Source organism: Geotrypetes seraphini, chromosome 4, assembly GCF_902459505.1.
Source record: "Geotrypetes seraphini chromosome 4, aGeoSer1.1, whole genome shotgun sequence".
In the NCBI taxonomy this organism is placed as follows: domain Eukaryota; kingdom Metazoa; phylum Chordata; class Amphibia; order Gymnophiona; family Dermophiidae; genus Geotrypetes; species Geotrypetes seraphini.
In genome coordinates this window covers 185,795,282-185,812,246 of record NC_047087.1, presented here as the reverse complement: position 1 = coordinate 185,812,246, position 16,965 = coordinate 185,795,282, and the positions used below count along the sequence as shown (strand labels likewise).

General features: G+C 41.9%; 1 protein-coding gene across 1 annotated transcript in view; it reads left to right on the top strand.

The window, feature by feature from the left end:
- LOC117359729 (protein Wnt-8b-like) overlaps positions 1–11,801 on the top strand; it is a 40,269-nt gene extending 28,468 nt beyond the window's left edge. Inside the window, exons 5-10 of the mRNA XM_033942946.1 lie at positions 243–443; positions 2,398–2,402; positions 3,345–3,483; positions 4,964–5,089; positions 9,964–10,106; positions 11,235–11,801. Coding sequence (XP_033798837.1) covers positions 243–443; positions 2,398–2,402; positions 3,345–3,483; positions 4,964–5,089; positions 9,964–10,106; positions 11,235–11,801 — 1,181 coding nt within the window. The remainder of the gene's footprint in view (positions 1–242; positions 444–2,397; positions 2,403–3,344; positions 3,484–4,963; positions 5,090–9,963; positions 10,107–11,234) is intronic.
- The last annotated feature ends 5,164 nt before the right edge of the window (positions 11,802–16,965 follow it).

Sequence of the window (16,965 nt, the reverse complement as noted above, 5' to 3'; positions counted from 1 at the left end):
CCTTCTTTTCTCCTTTCCTTCCCTCCTTCCCTCTCTCTCCCTTTTCCTCCCCATGATCTGGCATCTCACTCTTCTCCCTCCTCTTCCCTCCAATTTGGTGGCTTTATCCCTTATACCTCCCTACCTCTAATTGGGTGCAGCATTTCTCTTCCCCCTCCCCCCCCTCCCATGAGTACCTCTCTCTCTCTCTTGGGACATTGTAGAGAGAATGCTCCTACTTGGCTCCTGTGTCTCTCTTCAAGTTGAGTGGGTCCTCAGCAGTCAATGTGATTCCCATACACTGCCTGTCACTGACCCAGAAACTTTCCTCTCTGCTGCAAAACAGGAAGTTCACAGCAGAGGAGTAGCTTCTGGGTCAGCAGCAGGTAGCTTGTGGGAATTGCTGCTACTGCTGGGGATGCATTCAGCTTTAACAGAGACTCAGGACCATGAGAGTGGAGCTGGTAAGCATGAGGACTCGGGGAGGGCTTCTCCATTACCGTGGGAATGCCATAATAAACATAGGGCTAACAATCCCACAGCACTACCGCAGAAGGGTCTACCATTACTGCAGTATTCCCAGGGGAATTTTCAAAGTGCTCCCCATTATGGCAGAAATTACCCTGGTAACTGTGGTATTACTGTAATGCTTTTTTGTGTGTTCTTCCAAAAAAGTCATGGGAGAAGCCACTGCTTGCCCTGTATCGGTAGTATGGAATGTTGCTACTCCTTGGATTTTGGCCAGGTACTAATGTCCTGGACTGGCCACCATGAGAACGGGCTACTGGGCTTGATGGACCATTGGTCTGACCTAGTAAGGCTATTCTTATGTTCTTAAAGTCATTGAGAGCTTTGCAGGTGGCACAGAATGCTCCAGCAAGGGTAATTGGTAGCATTCCTCATACTGAGCATGTCTTCTCTATACTCGCAGAGCTTCATTGGTTACCAGTAGCTTGAAGAATTCAATTTAAGATTTTGGTACTAGTGTATAAGCTTTACATCAATCTCTGCCGAAAGTAGTGACTTTTTTATTAGAGTCATATGTGCCACCTGTAGGGGTGATTCCTTCCTCACACCTGGAGGTTAGTCTCACTGACGTCATAAAGCATAAACCATTGTCTGCAAGAAATCTTTCCAGCATGAACCATGCAAGAAGAGAAAAAGAAGAAATCATCTTTGCTGCCTGTCAAATACATTCTGGGTATGTTTACCAGAACTGTGTGCTTCTCTAGTTAAGGACATCTGGCTATGCCTACATGTTCAGCCCGTGTGAAGCTGTGGGAGTCATCTGCTTCTATGCTGTTCTTATCTATGAAGGCGCCTCTTCCCAAGGCCTGTATGAGATGTTAAACAGAAAGGCTATTCATCCAAGTTCTGTTTCTGGATTGGTTCTGAGAGGTCATCTGATGAGAACAAAGGAGAAGGTGCCTAATTAATTGCTATTCTCTGCTGAGGTGTAAGGAAGCTTGCATCTTAACATTGGATTCTCTGCACCTTCTATAATAATTAAGACCTGAGAAGTTACCTCTGGTGATTAGCTCTCTTATGGGGAGAGAAGGAACCTGGTGTTCATATCACTTAAGGAACTATTGCTGACAGACGTTTACAGCTCACTTCAGTAAATAACGGAAGAATTCCTGACCGGAAGAAATTCTAAATCGTGCCACGCCACGAAAGGATTGATTCTATCTCCCTGGGGCTTGACCTGAAGAATGGTGAGCTAGGAATCATATTTCCTTATCAGCTGGGCTAGGTAGATCTCTGATTGATTAATCAGGAAAGGAGTCATTAATTACTCTGGGTGATAAACTGTAATATACTGCTGCTATTCAGGAATTATTATTATAAGGAATTACTTAGTGTGTAAGAATTAGTATTTGCTCATTTACTTAGGGATTATTGTGTAATAATTATGTAATGAGATATATGTATGTACAGAGACATTGTGAACAATAATTAGTTATTATTTACTGCTGGCTTGTGAATTATATTTTTCTATTTCTATAATAAAATATTTCATATAGCCCTGGTATCTTTCTTAGTATACACTGGCAAAATTACAGAATCCGTGGCAAGGTATTTATGGTTTCCCTAGCAACTAAGATACACGTGATTTGTTTATGTTACGCTAATTATTATACCCATAAATCTACCTACACACCTTGCTCTTTGAGATCTCAGTCTAAGCAACTATTGGTTGTGCCGTCAATTTGATCTCTAGTTAAGGCAACCAGTCGTTGTGTTTTTAGTGTGGTGGGCTCTCAATTGTGGAATGCTCTCCCTGACACTGTTCGTCAGATTTCTTCCTTCTTACTCTTTCGTAAGAGTTTGAAGGCTTTTTTTTTCCCAAAAGGCTTTTTAGGTTTTGTGATGAGAAATTGTTGTTTCATTTTGTTTCATTGTTTTATTATTCAATAGTTTATGTAAGTTTGTTTTTTGGTTTTAAAGATATGTAAGAAAGTTTGTATTAAGAAATTTAAAGGGTATTGTTTTTATTTTATTTTTTTAATTTCTTTATTCATTTTAAAGCCATAAGTAAGTGCAAAATAAAATTCAATCATATAATTCTATAAAAGCACTTAAATACAATTACAATTATAATCTATGACAAAAAGATTATCACCCCCCATAATTATATCTAAGAACTACACTCAAATTGAGAATTGAAAAATACATTCCAACCCACCCTCCCATTTTATTTTAAATGTTAGGATTTGTTTGCATATTTTGACTTATGAATGTTATTTTGTAACCCATATAGATTTTTATTTATTTATATATTCAATTTTCTTTACCGTTCTCCCAGGGGAGCTCAGAATGGTTTACATTTATTTATTCAGGTACTCAAGCAATTTTCCCTGTTGGATGTGCGGGATATAAATGTTTTAAATAAATTAATTGCTACTACTACTTATCACTTATATAGCGCTAAAAGGCATACGCAGCTTCATAGTTTTGACATTTATAGACGGTCCCTGCTCAGAAGAACTTACAATCTAACTTGGACAGACAAGATATGACATAGAGGGTAGGGGATGCAGAACCCAAGGTGAGAGGAGTTAGGAGTCGAAAGCACTCTCAAAGAGATGGACTTTTATATAGGCCTTGAACACTGCCAGAGACAGAGCCCGCTGTAAGTATTCGGGAAGCTTGTTCCAAGCATATGGTGTAGCAAGGCAGAAAGGATGGAGTCTGCAGTTGGCAGTTGAAGAGAAGGGCACAGATAGGAGGGACTTACCAGCTGAGCGGGGCCATGGTAACCATCCATGTGTGTCACTCTCTGTCCCATTTGTGCATCCTTCCTAAATTAATAAGAAGCTAAGCTTGTAAAAAAAAAAAAAAAATTAATTTGCTCTTGCTTGCAGGCATACCTGATCTATTCTAGCAGTGTGGCAGCTGGAGCACAGAGTGGGATTGAAGAGTGTAAATACCAGTTTGCCTGGGACCGCTGGAACTGCCCAGAGAGAGCCCTGCAACTCTCCAGTCACAGTGGCTTGCGCAGTGGTAAGAAAAACCTTTTGGTACAATTATTTTAAATGATTTCGCTGCCAGAGCTCTCTTCTTCTGTGAGCATCAGAGTTTATACCACAGCAGTCTGCAATAAAAAGCCTTTACGCAGCTTGATAAAAGGAGAGCTAAGTGAGAAAAATTTGAAGGCTCTTTGTTTTCTCTAGCATAATTTAATGTAAATACTGAATTGTACTGAATTTTGGATAATAATTAGCAAAAATAGTGTTTAAATGTTGTCAAACAAACATGCAGAATTTTGCAAATTTTGAATATTTTTGTGCAGAATTCTGCCAGGAGTGAAAGCTTCATCAGAGCTTAGTATGTCAATGGTAATCTAATTGCCTGTGAGATCTTTTGTTTTCCTGTATTGAATGAATGAATGAATATATTGGTTTATTCAAGATTTGTTCCCGAGCATTCACTGTATTATAGGAATTAAGAGTCCAGTATTCAGCAAGACTGAAACTGGTTAAAGATACCCAAGTAGCTAGATCCAACTTGATTTAACAGCCATTTTTTATACTGTCTCCCATCTTAAGCTGTTGCAAAGGTTGAAAGATGTGGTTTTACGGTTGACAGTACTAAAATGTTTTGTGTCTTACTTTACCAATCAATCTTAAGAATAGCCTTACTGGGTCCATCAAGCCCAATAGCCTGTTCTCACTGTGGCCAATCCAGGTCACTAGTACCTGGCCAAAATCCAAGGAGTAGCAACATTCCATGTGACTGATCCAGGGCAAGCAGTGGCTTCCCCCATGTCTGTCTCAACAGACTATGGACTTTTCTTCCAGGAAATTGTCAAAACCTTTCTTAAAACCAGCTACGCTATCCTCTCTTACCACAACCTCTGGCAACGCATTCCACAACTTAAATATTCTCTGAGTGAAAAAATATTTCCTCCTATTGGTTTTAAAAGTATTTCCCTATAACTTCATCAAGTGTCCCCTAGTCTTTATAATTTTTGATGGAGTGGAAAATTGATCCACTCTAGATTTTATAGACTTCAATCATATCTCCCCTCAGCCATCTTGTTTAGTTGATTGGAAAAGTGAATTATCCCCTAAAGGGTCTTTAAAATCTGGAGCCCTGCAGGGATCATTGATATCTCCAACTCTTTAATTTGTATCTTGAACTACTGGTGAAGCTCCTAGACACTTGGGGAATTGATTTTCACTTTTGTGTAGATGATATCCAGTTACTTTTGTTGACTTATAATCAAGAATTAATCATTTCTGATTTTAATGACCAATTGAGTCAACTAACTGACTGGATGTCTCACCATAATCTTGTCCTAAATATCAAAAAATTCTCAACGATCTGGATTTCTTCTAGACATAGGGAACTGAGAGCTTTACCAGTGATTAATGGATAGCACTTGCCTCTTCTTTCACCTGTAACCACTTTAGGGGTACATTGTGAAGCTGGTTGGGGGGGAATTCATCAAGCAACACCTTTATGTTTCCTTCTGTTTCAGCTAACCGGGAGACAGCGTTTGTTCATGCCATCAGCTCAGCGGGAGTAATGTACACACTCACCAGAAACTGCAGCTTGGGGGACTTTGATAATTGTGGCTGTGACGACTCCCGTAACGGGCAGCTGGGTAAGTGATGGAAACAAGTGCAATTCTCAGGTTATATGTAGCCGGTGTTTTCAGGAAAAGAACAGGCCTTCAATATTTATTTGTTTTCAAATACTTGTGGCTCCTTTTACAAAGCCACGCTAGCGGGTTTATCGCACGCATTGGATTAGCGCGCACGCTAGCCGGAAATATACCGCCTGCGGCAATTTAGCGTGCGCTATTCCGCGCGTTTAGGCCCTAGTGCGGCTTTGTAAAAGGAACCCTTGATATCCCACCTTCCATAAAGTAATGTTCAGGGGTCTTCTTTTCCCTCCTTTCATAAAAAATAGCTTACTGAGATATCCCCTACTGCATATTAATACAATAAAAAGTAAACATTTTGCTAAACTTGAAAACATTGTAAAATTAGAATAAATGGAGTTGAGTTTGGATGCTTGTTGCATGGTATAGTACAAAAGGAAGTGGGAACGGACAATGAACACTCCACTGAAGATCACTGATGTAAAACCAACTTGTTTATTTCAGAAAAGGACACAAGCAGAAGCTGTGGACCCGACAAAGCACTGTGTTTCGGCATCTGAGGAAAGCCTGCATCAGGGATCACTGTACCGTATATGTTCACAGATGGCAGGTCTGGGATAAAACAAAGCTCGGGCCAACTAACATGCCAGAGTAACCAAAATCACTGAAAGGCTATGGAAGCATTTTCAAAAAGGTGACCCCTGATGCAGGCGTTCCTCAGACGCCGAAACACAGTGCTGTGTCAGGTCCACAGCTTCTGCTTGTGTCCTTTTATGAAATAAACAAGTTAGTTTTACATCAGTGATCTTCAGTGGAGCGTTCATTGTCCGTTCCCACTTCCTTTTGTACTGTTTTATACCCAAGGGTTCTTTGTCCTGTTGGACTTTTTTTGTATGGTATAACCACACAACCTAGTTAAAGAGATCACACAGCCTATCTAACAATAACCCATCCACAACAACTGCTTTCCCTCAAATACTCTCTGTGCTTGTCCCCTGCCTTCTTGAATTCAATACTATCTTGTCTCTGCTACTTCAACTGGGAGGCCATTTCATATATCCATCATCCTTCCTGTAAAGAAATATTTTCTTAGATTAGGGGGCTCTTAACCCAAGTCTCAGGACACACCAAGCCAGTCTGGTTTCTAAGATATTCATAATGAATATGCATGAGATATACAAGGGTCATTTAATAAATAATGCCACTATTTTTAAAAATTTACATGTTTTATTTTTTTTTCAAGTATTTCTTTACAATCCTTCAATATAGTCTCCCTGCTTTGCAGTGACCGAGTCCCAACATCCAGGAAGCTTTATTATTCCATCCAAGACACCGTTTTAGTTCAGTTGCCGAATGGCTCGGGTACCGGCGGAAGAAAGCTCTTCCAGAGATGCAAATTGATGTCCACACATAGGTTGTTTCAACTTTGGAAAAAGGTCGAAGTCTGGTGGTCTCATGTTTGGACTATAGGGAGCATGAGATAACACCTCCCAGTCGTATTCATGTAGTTTTTCAATGACATTCCCTATGTGCAGGTGAGCGTTGTCGTGAAGAATGAGTGGCCCAGCCAAGAGCAACTGAGGTCGGGTTTTGTGCATTTTTCTGCACATTTTTTGTAAAAAATCACGATAATACACTGCTGTGACACTTCTTCCACGTGGAACTTCGTCTGTGATGATGATGCCTTCATGATCATAAGCAAAAATCATCATTTGTTTGACTTTTGATTGAGCTCATCAAAATTTTTGTGGTCGTAGGGAAGATGGAACTCCCCACTCATCATTGAAAAACTACATGAATACGTATAATATAATTACCATGTTATTAAAATTCTAGGATTCCAATATAAATCCAATCCATTTGAAGCTATATTAGAAAGCAAACAAAAAGAACAGGCTCTCTTTTACAAAAGTACCATTTTTATAACTGAAACTTAAAAATAATCAGATAAGCATTCACTGCAAATAACTCTCTATGAATTTCTATTGTATATCTATTTTCTTTATATTATTATTTCTCTCTTTACTTCTGCATGCATCTAAATGCATCCAGAAATTGCCACTACCGCTGGACTTATCCATGCATCATTCATAGACCTTCATACTGTATTTGTAAGTCTTTTTTCACATGTTTCCATAGGTGCTCTTCTTCCATTCTCCTTCAAACCCTATTCCATTTGGAAAACATGACTTCACTGTTGTTCATTGCCTTTAGCAATTTTCTTAATTTTGTAAGTCATATTGCTAAATTAAGATCACTTTCAACAACTTTCTTAGTTCTTTCTCCTTATCTTAGCATAGGCAAACATATTCGTAGGTTTTTTTTTTTTTAATATCATCTGCCATTCATTCCTCTTACACAAATGCAGTGTCTGTAATCGGTCCATCCTGCTTCCTTCTTCTTATCTTTCCATTACTGTCTATTTCCCTTTTATCAGTTTATTAATTTGTCTGATCTTTCATATTTGTCTCTTTAATCAATTAATCAAAACTTGAGTCTCATGGATCAGTTCTGTCAACTTTGTTTAATGTCATTACAGTCCACCAATCCACCAAACAACTCTCTAAAATGCCATAGGCTCTGATTTTGAGAGAAAGATCCTTAACTTCTCCGGGTCAACAAAATATAAAGATTTATCCCCACAAGAGACTCTCATTTTTGCTGGATAATATAAACCATATTTATACCCATTTTCCTTTAATTGAGGTCTCATTGTGAGGAATTGTTTCCTAGTATTTGCTGTATTTTTAGCAAAGTCAGGCAAAAAACATATTTTGGACCCTTTGTAGTTTAAATTTTTATCACGTTTAGCTGCATTTAAAATGTCTATTGCCTGTTGATAATGTAACATCTTAAATATTAATGGTCTTGGTCTCCCCTTATTATCCAAACGTTTTATTGGAATCCGGTGTGCACGTTCTATTTCTATAGGCTGTTTGAAATCTAACTGTAGCAGCTTGGGTATTAGATTCTCTAAAAACTGTATGGCATTTCCTCCTTCCAAAGGGGGGAGGGAGTTGGGAATAATTTTACATAATATGTTATATAATATGTGTATATTCCTATTAAAATGTTATAAAGGTTGGGGGGGTTATTGCATCACTAGATTTTATGTGGTAGATATTAATGTGCTATCGTGCAACAATTTGTATAATATATTCTTCTGTGCACTTGCTGGTCAATTTGAAAACGAATAAAGAATTATTAAAAAAAAAGAAAAAAAAGAAAAACTACATGAATATGGCTGGGAGGTGTTACCTCATGCTCCTTACAGTCCAGACATGAGTCCACCAGACTTCGACCTTTTTCCAAAGTTGAAACAAACTATGTTTGGACATTAGAAAAGAAATAAAGACCATATTCTTCAAGAAAACTCTGAAAAAAGAAATAATACCGCAAGTCTCAAACTCTACCTCTCACTAAAGCCAACTACCCCAAACAAATAACCTTACCCATTTCTTACTCTTTTTGAAAATGACCAATTTTTTTTTTTTTGTAAGTTCTTGTTGTAATACATCTTGGATAATTCTTTTGTAATCCTCCTTGAACTGCAAGGTAATGGCGGAATAGAAATCCCTAATGTAATGTAATGTAATCTCTGGAAAAGCTTTCTCCCACCGGTACCGGAGCCATTCAGCAACTGAACAAAAAAGATGTCTTGGATGGAATAATGAAGCTTCCCGGACGTTGGGACTCAGTCATTGCAAAGCAAGGAGACTATATTGAAGGACTGTAAATAAATACTTGAAAAAAAAAAAAAGTAAATTAAAAAAAATAAAAAATAGTGTGCATTATTTATGAAATGACCCTCGTATTTGCAAACAATGTTGCTGACAGATGCAGGGGTGCATAGGGAGAGGAATGGCCAGTAGGAAAAAGAAGGTATTGTTGCCCCTGTATAAGACTCTGGTGAAGCCTTATTTAGAATAGTGTACAATTCTGGAGACCACACCTTCAAAAAGATATAAACAGGATCGAGTCAGTCCAGAGAAAGGCTAGTAAAATGGTATGTGGTCTTCATCATAAGGCGTACTGTACTTTGGAGGAAAGGCAGAAGAGGGGAGATATGATAGAGACGTTTAAGTACCTACGTAATGTAAATGTGCATGAGTTGAGTCTCTTTCATTTGAAAGGAAACTCTGCATGAGAGGGCATAGGATGAAGTTAAGAGGTGATAGGCTCCGGAGTAATCTAAGGAAATACTGTTTTACATGAATTGTGGTAGATGCGTGGAATAGTCTCCCAGTAGAGGTGGTAGAGACAAAGACTGTGGCTGAATTGAAGAAAGCATGGGACAGGCACACTGGGATCTCTTAGGGGGAGGAGGTGATAGTGGATTCTGTAGATGGGCAGACTGGATGGGTCTTTTGGCCTTTATCTGTCATCATGTCTCCATATCTCTACATTAAACCAGTATTCTTTATGGTCTCTAATAAATACCTGCTTCCCCATTCTATTAGGCATCGAAAGTAAAGTAATAGGTTTTCATTTCCAGCATTCTGGTTTACCCATGAAAATGGCTTTGAAAATGACTCTCAGATTTGGTGAGTGTCCTTGTGAGGTACATGCATGGCTTGGAAAACTGTAACTGAGGAGCACAAAGGAGAAAAAAAAAATCATAAATGGCAGAAACCAGCAAATCATTGACACTAATGAATATGTTCTTCTCAGGAGCTCTGGAGTGCGCAGACCCATTTAAATCATGATTGTTGCAGTTATCTGGCTCTCATGTTACTGAATGCATCTAGATGTTGCCAATATGAAATGCATGTACTGTTTGCACTAATTTTTCTGGAAAAATTGTTCCACACAAGCATTGTTCTGCGATCACTAAAAAGAAAGGAATGTCTAATCGTTATCTTGTACTTTTGCAGGGGGCCAAGGTTGGCTCTGGGGGGGCTGCAGTGACAATGTGGGGTTTGGAGAAGCTATTTCCAAGCAATTTGTGGATGCACTTGAGACGGGACAGGATGCTAGAGCTGCTATGAACCTCCATAACAATGAAGCTGGGAGGAAGGTGAGATACCACTGTCACATCTCCTCTAGATCCAGAAGTGAAAAAAGTGTCATACTTCAAAGCAACAGCGCAGCTAGTAAAAAATTAAAACAATACAGAACCATACACAATGCTGAAAAATCAACAATGAAAATTCAATACAGACTCCCAATACAAGTCATATATTTTATTATTACACTTTCTACAGTGCTTTATTTGATGTGCAGGTTATGGTGGTTTATACCAGAGGTTTTCAAAATGCAGTACGCATACTCGAGGGGGTCCACGCACCATTGTCACGGGATATGTGGCGCAGCACGAGAAGTGTCCCACCCTCCTTCTGCCGTTGCATATGCCACCATCGTTTTCTCTCCCCAGCCCTTCCAGACTAGCAGCGGCAGCTATGTTCTTAACTTCCACATACAGCTACCGCTAGCGTTACTGTAGTGATTCCACCAGGCTGCAACCTCAGGGCCTTTGCTAATGGCCCGCCTCTGATGATGCAACTTCCTCTTTCTTCATAGGCAGTCATTCTAGCAAAGGCCCTGAGGCTGCCTGATGCAATCGATCTCCAGATCCCGATTCTTTAACCTCTCTCCCTACCCCATGATCCCCCCCCCATCAGGCTTACTGAGGTTCTTGGTGGTCCAGCAGTGGTCTTTGTAGCGGGAGTGCGGCCCTCTCGCTCCTGCCTCCTCGTGTCTGCCACCTAAAATAGCTGCCGAGACCTCTCACAGCTGCTTGCATTTCCTGTAGTACCTTGATCTGCTGTGAGAGGTCGCAGCAGTCATTTTAGAAAGCAGCCTCGAGGGTCCAGGAGGAGAGGGCCTGCTCCTGCCACAAAGACCGCTGCTGGACCACCAGGTACCTCAGTTGGCCTGGGGGGAATTGTGGGTTTGGGAGGAAGATTAAAGGGTTGGGGCCTGGACAGGGGAGAGAACCTTAGCCATGGGTTTGGGGAGGTGCGGGGGAGAGAGGAATTTTAAAATTACCGTATATTACTTCTGCAATCATGAACATATCTTCAAATCTGAGTATATGGAAATGTTTCTATTTAAAATGGACTTAAAGTCCTGGGACTGTGCATCTGTGATTTGACAATGTACTGGATTTTAATTCTTGTCACCCCATTCTGTCCTCTGTTCTCAGGCTGTCAAAGGTACTATGAAGCGAACCTGCAAATGCCATGGGGTGTCGGGCAGTTGTACCACGCAGACCTGCTGGCTTCAGCTGCCTGAGTTTCGAGAAGTGGGTACCTATCTAAAGGAAAAGTACCATCGGGCTCTGAAAGTGGACCTACTGCAAGGAGCTGGAAACAGTGCAGCCAGCAGGGGGGCGATAGCTGAGACCTTCAGTTCCATCTCCAAGAAAGAGCTGGTTCACCTGGAGGACTCACCAGACTACTGCCTGGAGAACAAGACCCTCGGGCTGCTGGGCACCGAAGGCAGGGAATGCCTAAAGAGGGGCAAATTACTGAGCAAGTGGGAAAAGAGAAGTTGTCGACGGCTGTGTGGGGACTGTGGCTTGACTGTGGAGGAGCGCAGGGCGGAGATGGTGTCCAGTTGCAATTGCAAGTTCCATTGGTGTTGTGCTGTGAAGTGTGAGCAGTGTCGTAAGAGCGTCACCAAATATTTCTGTGTCAAAAAAGAGAAGCGGGAAAGAAGTGGTGGTGGGATCTCTCGCAAGAAAGATCTGAGGCTGAAGAAGAAGCCTTAAATCTCTCCATGCATTGCTCCATCATCCTTCCTTCCTGCTCACTGCCTGGGTCCAGTAACACTACAGATAGTTTTAGCAATAGTTCATTCTATTCTGAAAGCACATTGCTGAGATGGTGCTGGTGGTAGATAACTAATCAGATAGAGAGGGTGTAGGAGAATCCCTCATTCAGAGTACCATAAACTACAACCATTCTAAGGCATCTTTTGTGGATGGTCCATAGGAGCAAAACATAATGCGAACTTAGTGTGTGTCTAGTAGAGGAGTGGTTCTCAAACCTTTCCTGGGGGGGGGGGGGTTGTCACCAACCAGTCAGATTTCAATATATCCCTAATGAATATACATGAAATTTGTATGTCTATCACCTCTGTTATATGCAAATCTCTCATATGTATATTCATTAGGGATGTCCTGACACCCAACTGACTGGGTGGTCTCCCAGGAGAGGTTTGAGAACCACTGCACTAAAATCTTCTGCAGGGAGCAAGGTAAGGGCACGTTAGTGTGTTTTATCTGATACCTACTCTAGTTGCCTTGCTGCGGTTAGTTACCAGATGACTCAAGGTTACTTGCAAAAAAAGCTGGTATTGTCCCACAGCATTGCCATAGAAATGTCAAACCCATATCCAGAGTTATATTGGCATAAGGTTTGGGTCAGCATGACAGGCTGAGTGAGTCCTAATCTTGGGATTTCATGGGAAAAGTCTGCCAGGATCTTCTCGCTAATAGCTATCCTTTCCTCATACCACATCCTCAGCCTCCAGTAATACAACCCTGACTCCAGTAATTTCTAAGGAATTGTAGTAATGGATGATGGGTCAAATAGAGATTCTAGGTGACATTACCGAAACATATAGGGATTGTGTAGGCTTACGTCAGAAAGATGTTCTGTGGGAAAGTATAGTGGCAGTCTAGAACTGAGATGACAGATTTCCTGTGTGCACCGGCGTAGTAAGGGCAGTGGGGGTGGGGGTGGGGGGCAATCCACCCCAGGTGTGGTCTTCGTAAAGCACAGGCAGCCCCCCCCGCCCCCGTCGTGCATGTGCGCCCCTTCTCATCCCTCGTACCTCTTTAATTTTTCCTGAGCGAGCAGCATTATGAACTTGCTGCCCGCATCGGTGTCGCCTCTGTCACTTCCGGGCCTAGGACGTGACGTCAGAGGGATAGCCGACATGACACGGGCAGTGAGTTCATGCTGTTGCTCTCGCCTGGAAAATTAAAAAGGTACTGTGGAAAGGAAGGGGCGCATAGGCGGCAGGGGGTGTTGGGAAGGAGCGGGGGAGGGGGGTGCCACATACCCTTTCTAAGCCACTGCCTGTGGGTACATTTTATACAGGTTCAGGAAACAGATGTGTGCTATGGAATGTTTTACACTCAGGTTTCAGCCTCCCTGCAGTGTTCACAGATCTGTGGGTATTTTGCATCTATAGGCCTGCAAGTTAATTTTCACACACAAAATTCCCTGCAGCGTTTCCCTTTAAAAATTCCTTGGCAGCGGGTGCACATACTTTTCAGGTTCAAATGGCATAAAGTGAAGAAGAGTAAAGAATAGACAGGAATCTCAACATGAATAACTTCTGCGTTCTTTAGAAGACTCGCCTTAACACTACCCCTTTTCTCCTCAGGGAAAAATGCACAGGTTATTAACAGCACAAGCCCTTCCCCATGTGGTGTTAGGGGGAACAGTTTTCAAAGGAGGCTTTTCCATGGGTAAACATCTGTTTTGTTAGCCAAAGAGAATCCTTTTGAAAACTGTCCGCTGGGGTGAGAGAGAGGGGGTGTGTGCAATTTTAAAAATGATTTCAGTATGCAGAATAGTGTTTTACATGCTGAAGTGAGCTCTTATGAAATTTGTTGGCGGTATAGTCACACAAACACATGGAGGTGTTTTATAAAGCATATGCCTTGTTGAAAGCATGCTCTATAAGCAAAATATTAATACAATAAAAGGTGGGGGAGGGGGCAGCTGTGATCTACCGTGTTTCCTTGAAAATAAGTCACTGTTATATTATTTTTGGGCTCCAAAAGTAGAAACTGGGCCTCTTCTCCCTTGAACAGAGGAGATTGAGAGGGAACATGATCGAAACATTCAAGGTACTGAAGGGAATAGACTTAGTAGATAAGGACAGGTTGTTCACCTTCTCCAAGGTAAGGAGAATGAGAGGGCACTCTCTAAAATTGAAAGGGGATAGATTCCGTACGAACATAAGGAAGTTCTTCTTCACTCAGAGAGTGGTAGAAAACTGGAATGCTCTGCCGGAGTCTGTCATAGAGGAAAACACCCTCCAGAGATTCAAGACAAAGTTAGACAAGTTCCTGCTGAATCAGAACGTATGCAGGTAGGGTTAGTCTCAGTTAAGGCGCTGGTCTTTGACCAGAGGGCCGCCGCGTGAGCGAACTGCTGGGCACGATGGACCACTGGTTTGACCCAGCAGCGGCAATTCTTATGTTCTGCCATGCAGCCGAACCCCCCACAATCCTTCAATCCCTCTCCTTCCATCTCTACCTCCCCAGGTCAACCGTGAGACTGACATATCATTACTTCCAAAAGGCAGCATCGCGGCAACAATCTAAAAGGGCTGCCTCGGGCTTTCTCATGTCGGGATGTTCCAATGCCGTGTTGCTGAAGACATCATCAGTGATGTGGCAGAGGAACGCCTAGATGTGAGAAGGCCTAAAGCAGCCCATTTAGATTGCTGCCGCGACGATTCCTTTTGGAAGTAGATAATGATATGTCAGTCTCACATTCGGTGTGGGAAAGGAGAGATGGAAGGGTCTGCTGTGGCATTTAGGAAGATCCCGGTATCAGCAGTGGACTTTCCCCTACCCCAAAAATAAGCGCTTCAACTAGGACTTATTTTTGGGGTAGGGCTTTTATTAAGACCTACCCCGAAAATCATGTTCTTATGTGAGCCAAGTACAGGACAATCAAGCCATTGTGACATCACTGATGAGTTTGATTCTTAGGCATTGGTGTAATGAGACATTGTGACATCACAATCTCAGCTTTGGAATGTTGCTACTATTTGGGTTTCTGCCAGGTACAAGGGACTGTGGTTGGTTACTGCTGGAATCAGAATACGGGGCATGATTGGCCTTCAGTCTGTCCCAGTATGGCAATTCTTGTGTTCTTACTTGAATACAATCTGTGCACAAGTGTTCCCAGGATCATAGCCTGGGCAGAGCTGCAGTGTATGAGTAGGCATCACATTGTAGGTGTCATAATGCTGTGAACTGAGAGCCTCTTTCATGGTTTCTGGCCATCCAGATTCCATTATAGACTTCCAACATAATGCAATATCATCACTCCTTACATTTAGGTGCTTATACGGTAGTTACAGCAGCCATAGGCCGGGCATGCCAATGGGTGCTTAAATGCAGCAAGGACTTACATAACTTGCAGTACTATAATTTACATGTGGGAACCCTGCCCATGCCTTCCCCCCCCCCTTACATTTGCACGCACCCTTATAGAATAATGCTTAGGGTACTAAGGTGAATAAGTGATACATTTTTGAATGCAAAGGGGGGACTGACCTCAGGCACTTGGTTATAAAATTGTCCTTGATATGCATGGAGATCAAATCCTTCTTCCTCATTGACTTTCCTTGTGAGCTTAGACAACACATTTTAGTCTTCATTGCCTCAGGTGTACCATAGATTGTAAGCCCATGTGCCCATTTCAGCAGTTGGCAGCTCCAGTTCTATACTGTGTGCATGCGTCTATCTGTGTTTGCTCTGTGGTCTCTCACGGTCAACTTTCTGGGGGGGTTTTCTCAGTGTTGATCCTGAAACAAAGAATGTCTCAGCAGGCTTGATTTTATAATGAGATATTTATAAAGTAGGTACCAAAAAACAGCCCCAATAATGTGTTACATGCCCAAACACACACATGTTCATATTTGGTCCAAAGCAAGTGTAAATACTATGTGGATATTCTTTACACACGTACTTGAATACATGGATACAATTCAACTCCACCCCTACATAAATGACTTTTAAATTGATAAAAGGAATGTGACAATTTTTCAATGAAAAAAGGCTAAAGTGGCTAGGGCTCTTCGGCTGGGAGAAGAGATGGCTCAGGGATGATATGATAGGTCTATAAAATACTGAATGGAGTAGAAAGTGTAGATATGACTTGCTTGTTTACTTTTTCAAAAAATACTAAGACTAGGGGGCATGCGATGAAGCTACTAAGTAGTAGATTTAAAACAAATCGAATAAAATATTTCTTCACTCAGGGGCAAATTCTATAAACGATGTCTTGATTGTAGGTGGCGGTAGGCATCCTACCGCTGTCTAACCAGCCAATCAGGATGCACGTTTAAAAATAAAAACACCCTGAGGCAGGCAGCCTACATTGTAGGTCAGGGGTGTCCAATGTCGGTCCTCGAGGGCCGCAATCCAGTCGGATTTTCAGGATTTCCCCAATGAATATGCATGAGATCTATTAGCATGCAATGAAAGCAGTGCATGCAAATAGATCTCATGCATATTCATTGGGGAAATCCTGAAAACCCGACTGGATTGTGGCCCTCGAGGACCGACATTGGACACCCCTGTTGTAGGTGTTTTCATGAGCCTAGGGAGATTCATAAGCTCTCCCAAAGCTAGGCATGGGCGTGATTTTGCATTAGGTGAGCTTAGGCAGCGCTTGCCATCTCCCTAGGGCCGCGATAGATGCCTGAAATGGAGGCACTCCTCCTGCCATGGACATTCGGGGGGGGGGGCTTCAGAGATTCCAGCAGGAGGGACTGGGCATCCCTCCTGCTGCTTGATTTCGCAGCTAGGGAGTTTCCTGCCGCGGCCGCTGAGCTGATCGCAGCAGAGAGATTCCCTTGCTGCCATCAGCTCAGCAGCCACACGATTCGGTAACTGGCGCCTGAGAATTGGGATAGTTAGGCGGGGTTAGGCATATGTCCTGCGATTCTATATAAGACACCTCTGTGCGATTCTCAACAGCTGCTTAGATGGTTACTGAGACTGGGCATCCTATACAGAATCTGGCCTTCACTGTGTAATTAAACTCTGCAATTTGTTGCTGGAGAATATGATGAAAAACAGTTGGCTTAGCAGGGTTTAAAAAAGGTTTGGTTAATTTCCTAAAAGAAAAGTCCTTAAGCCATTAGTGAAATGGGTTGGGGAAATCCACTAATTATTC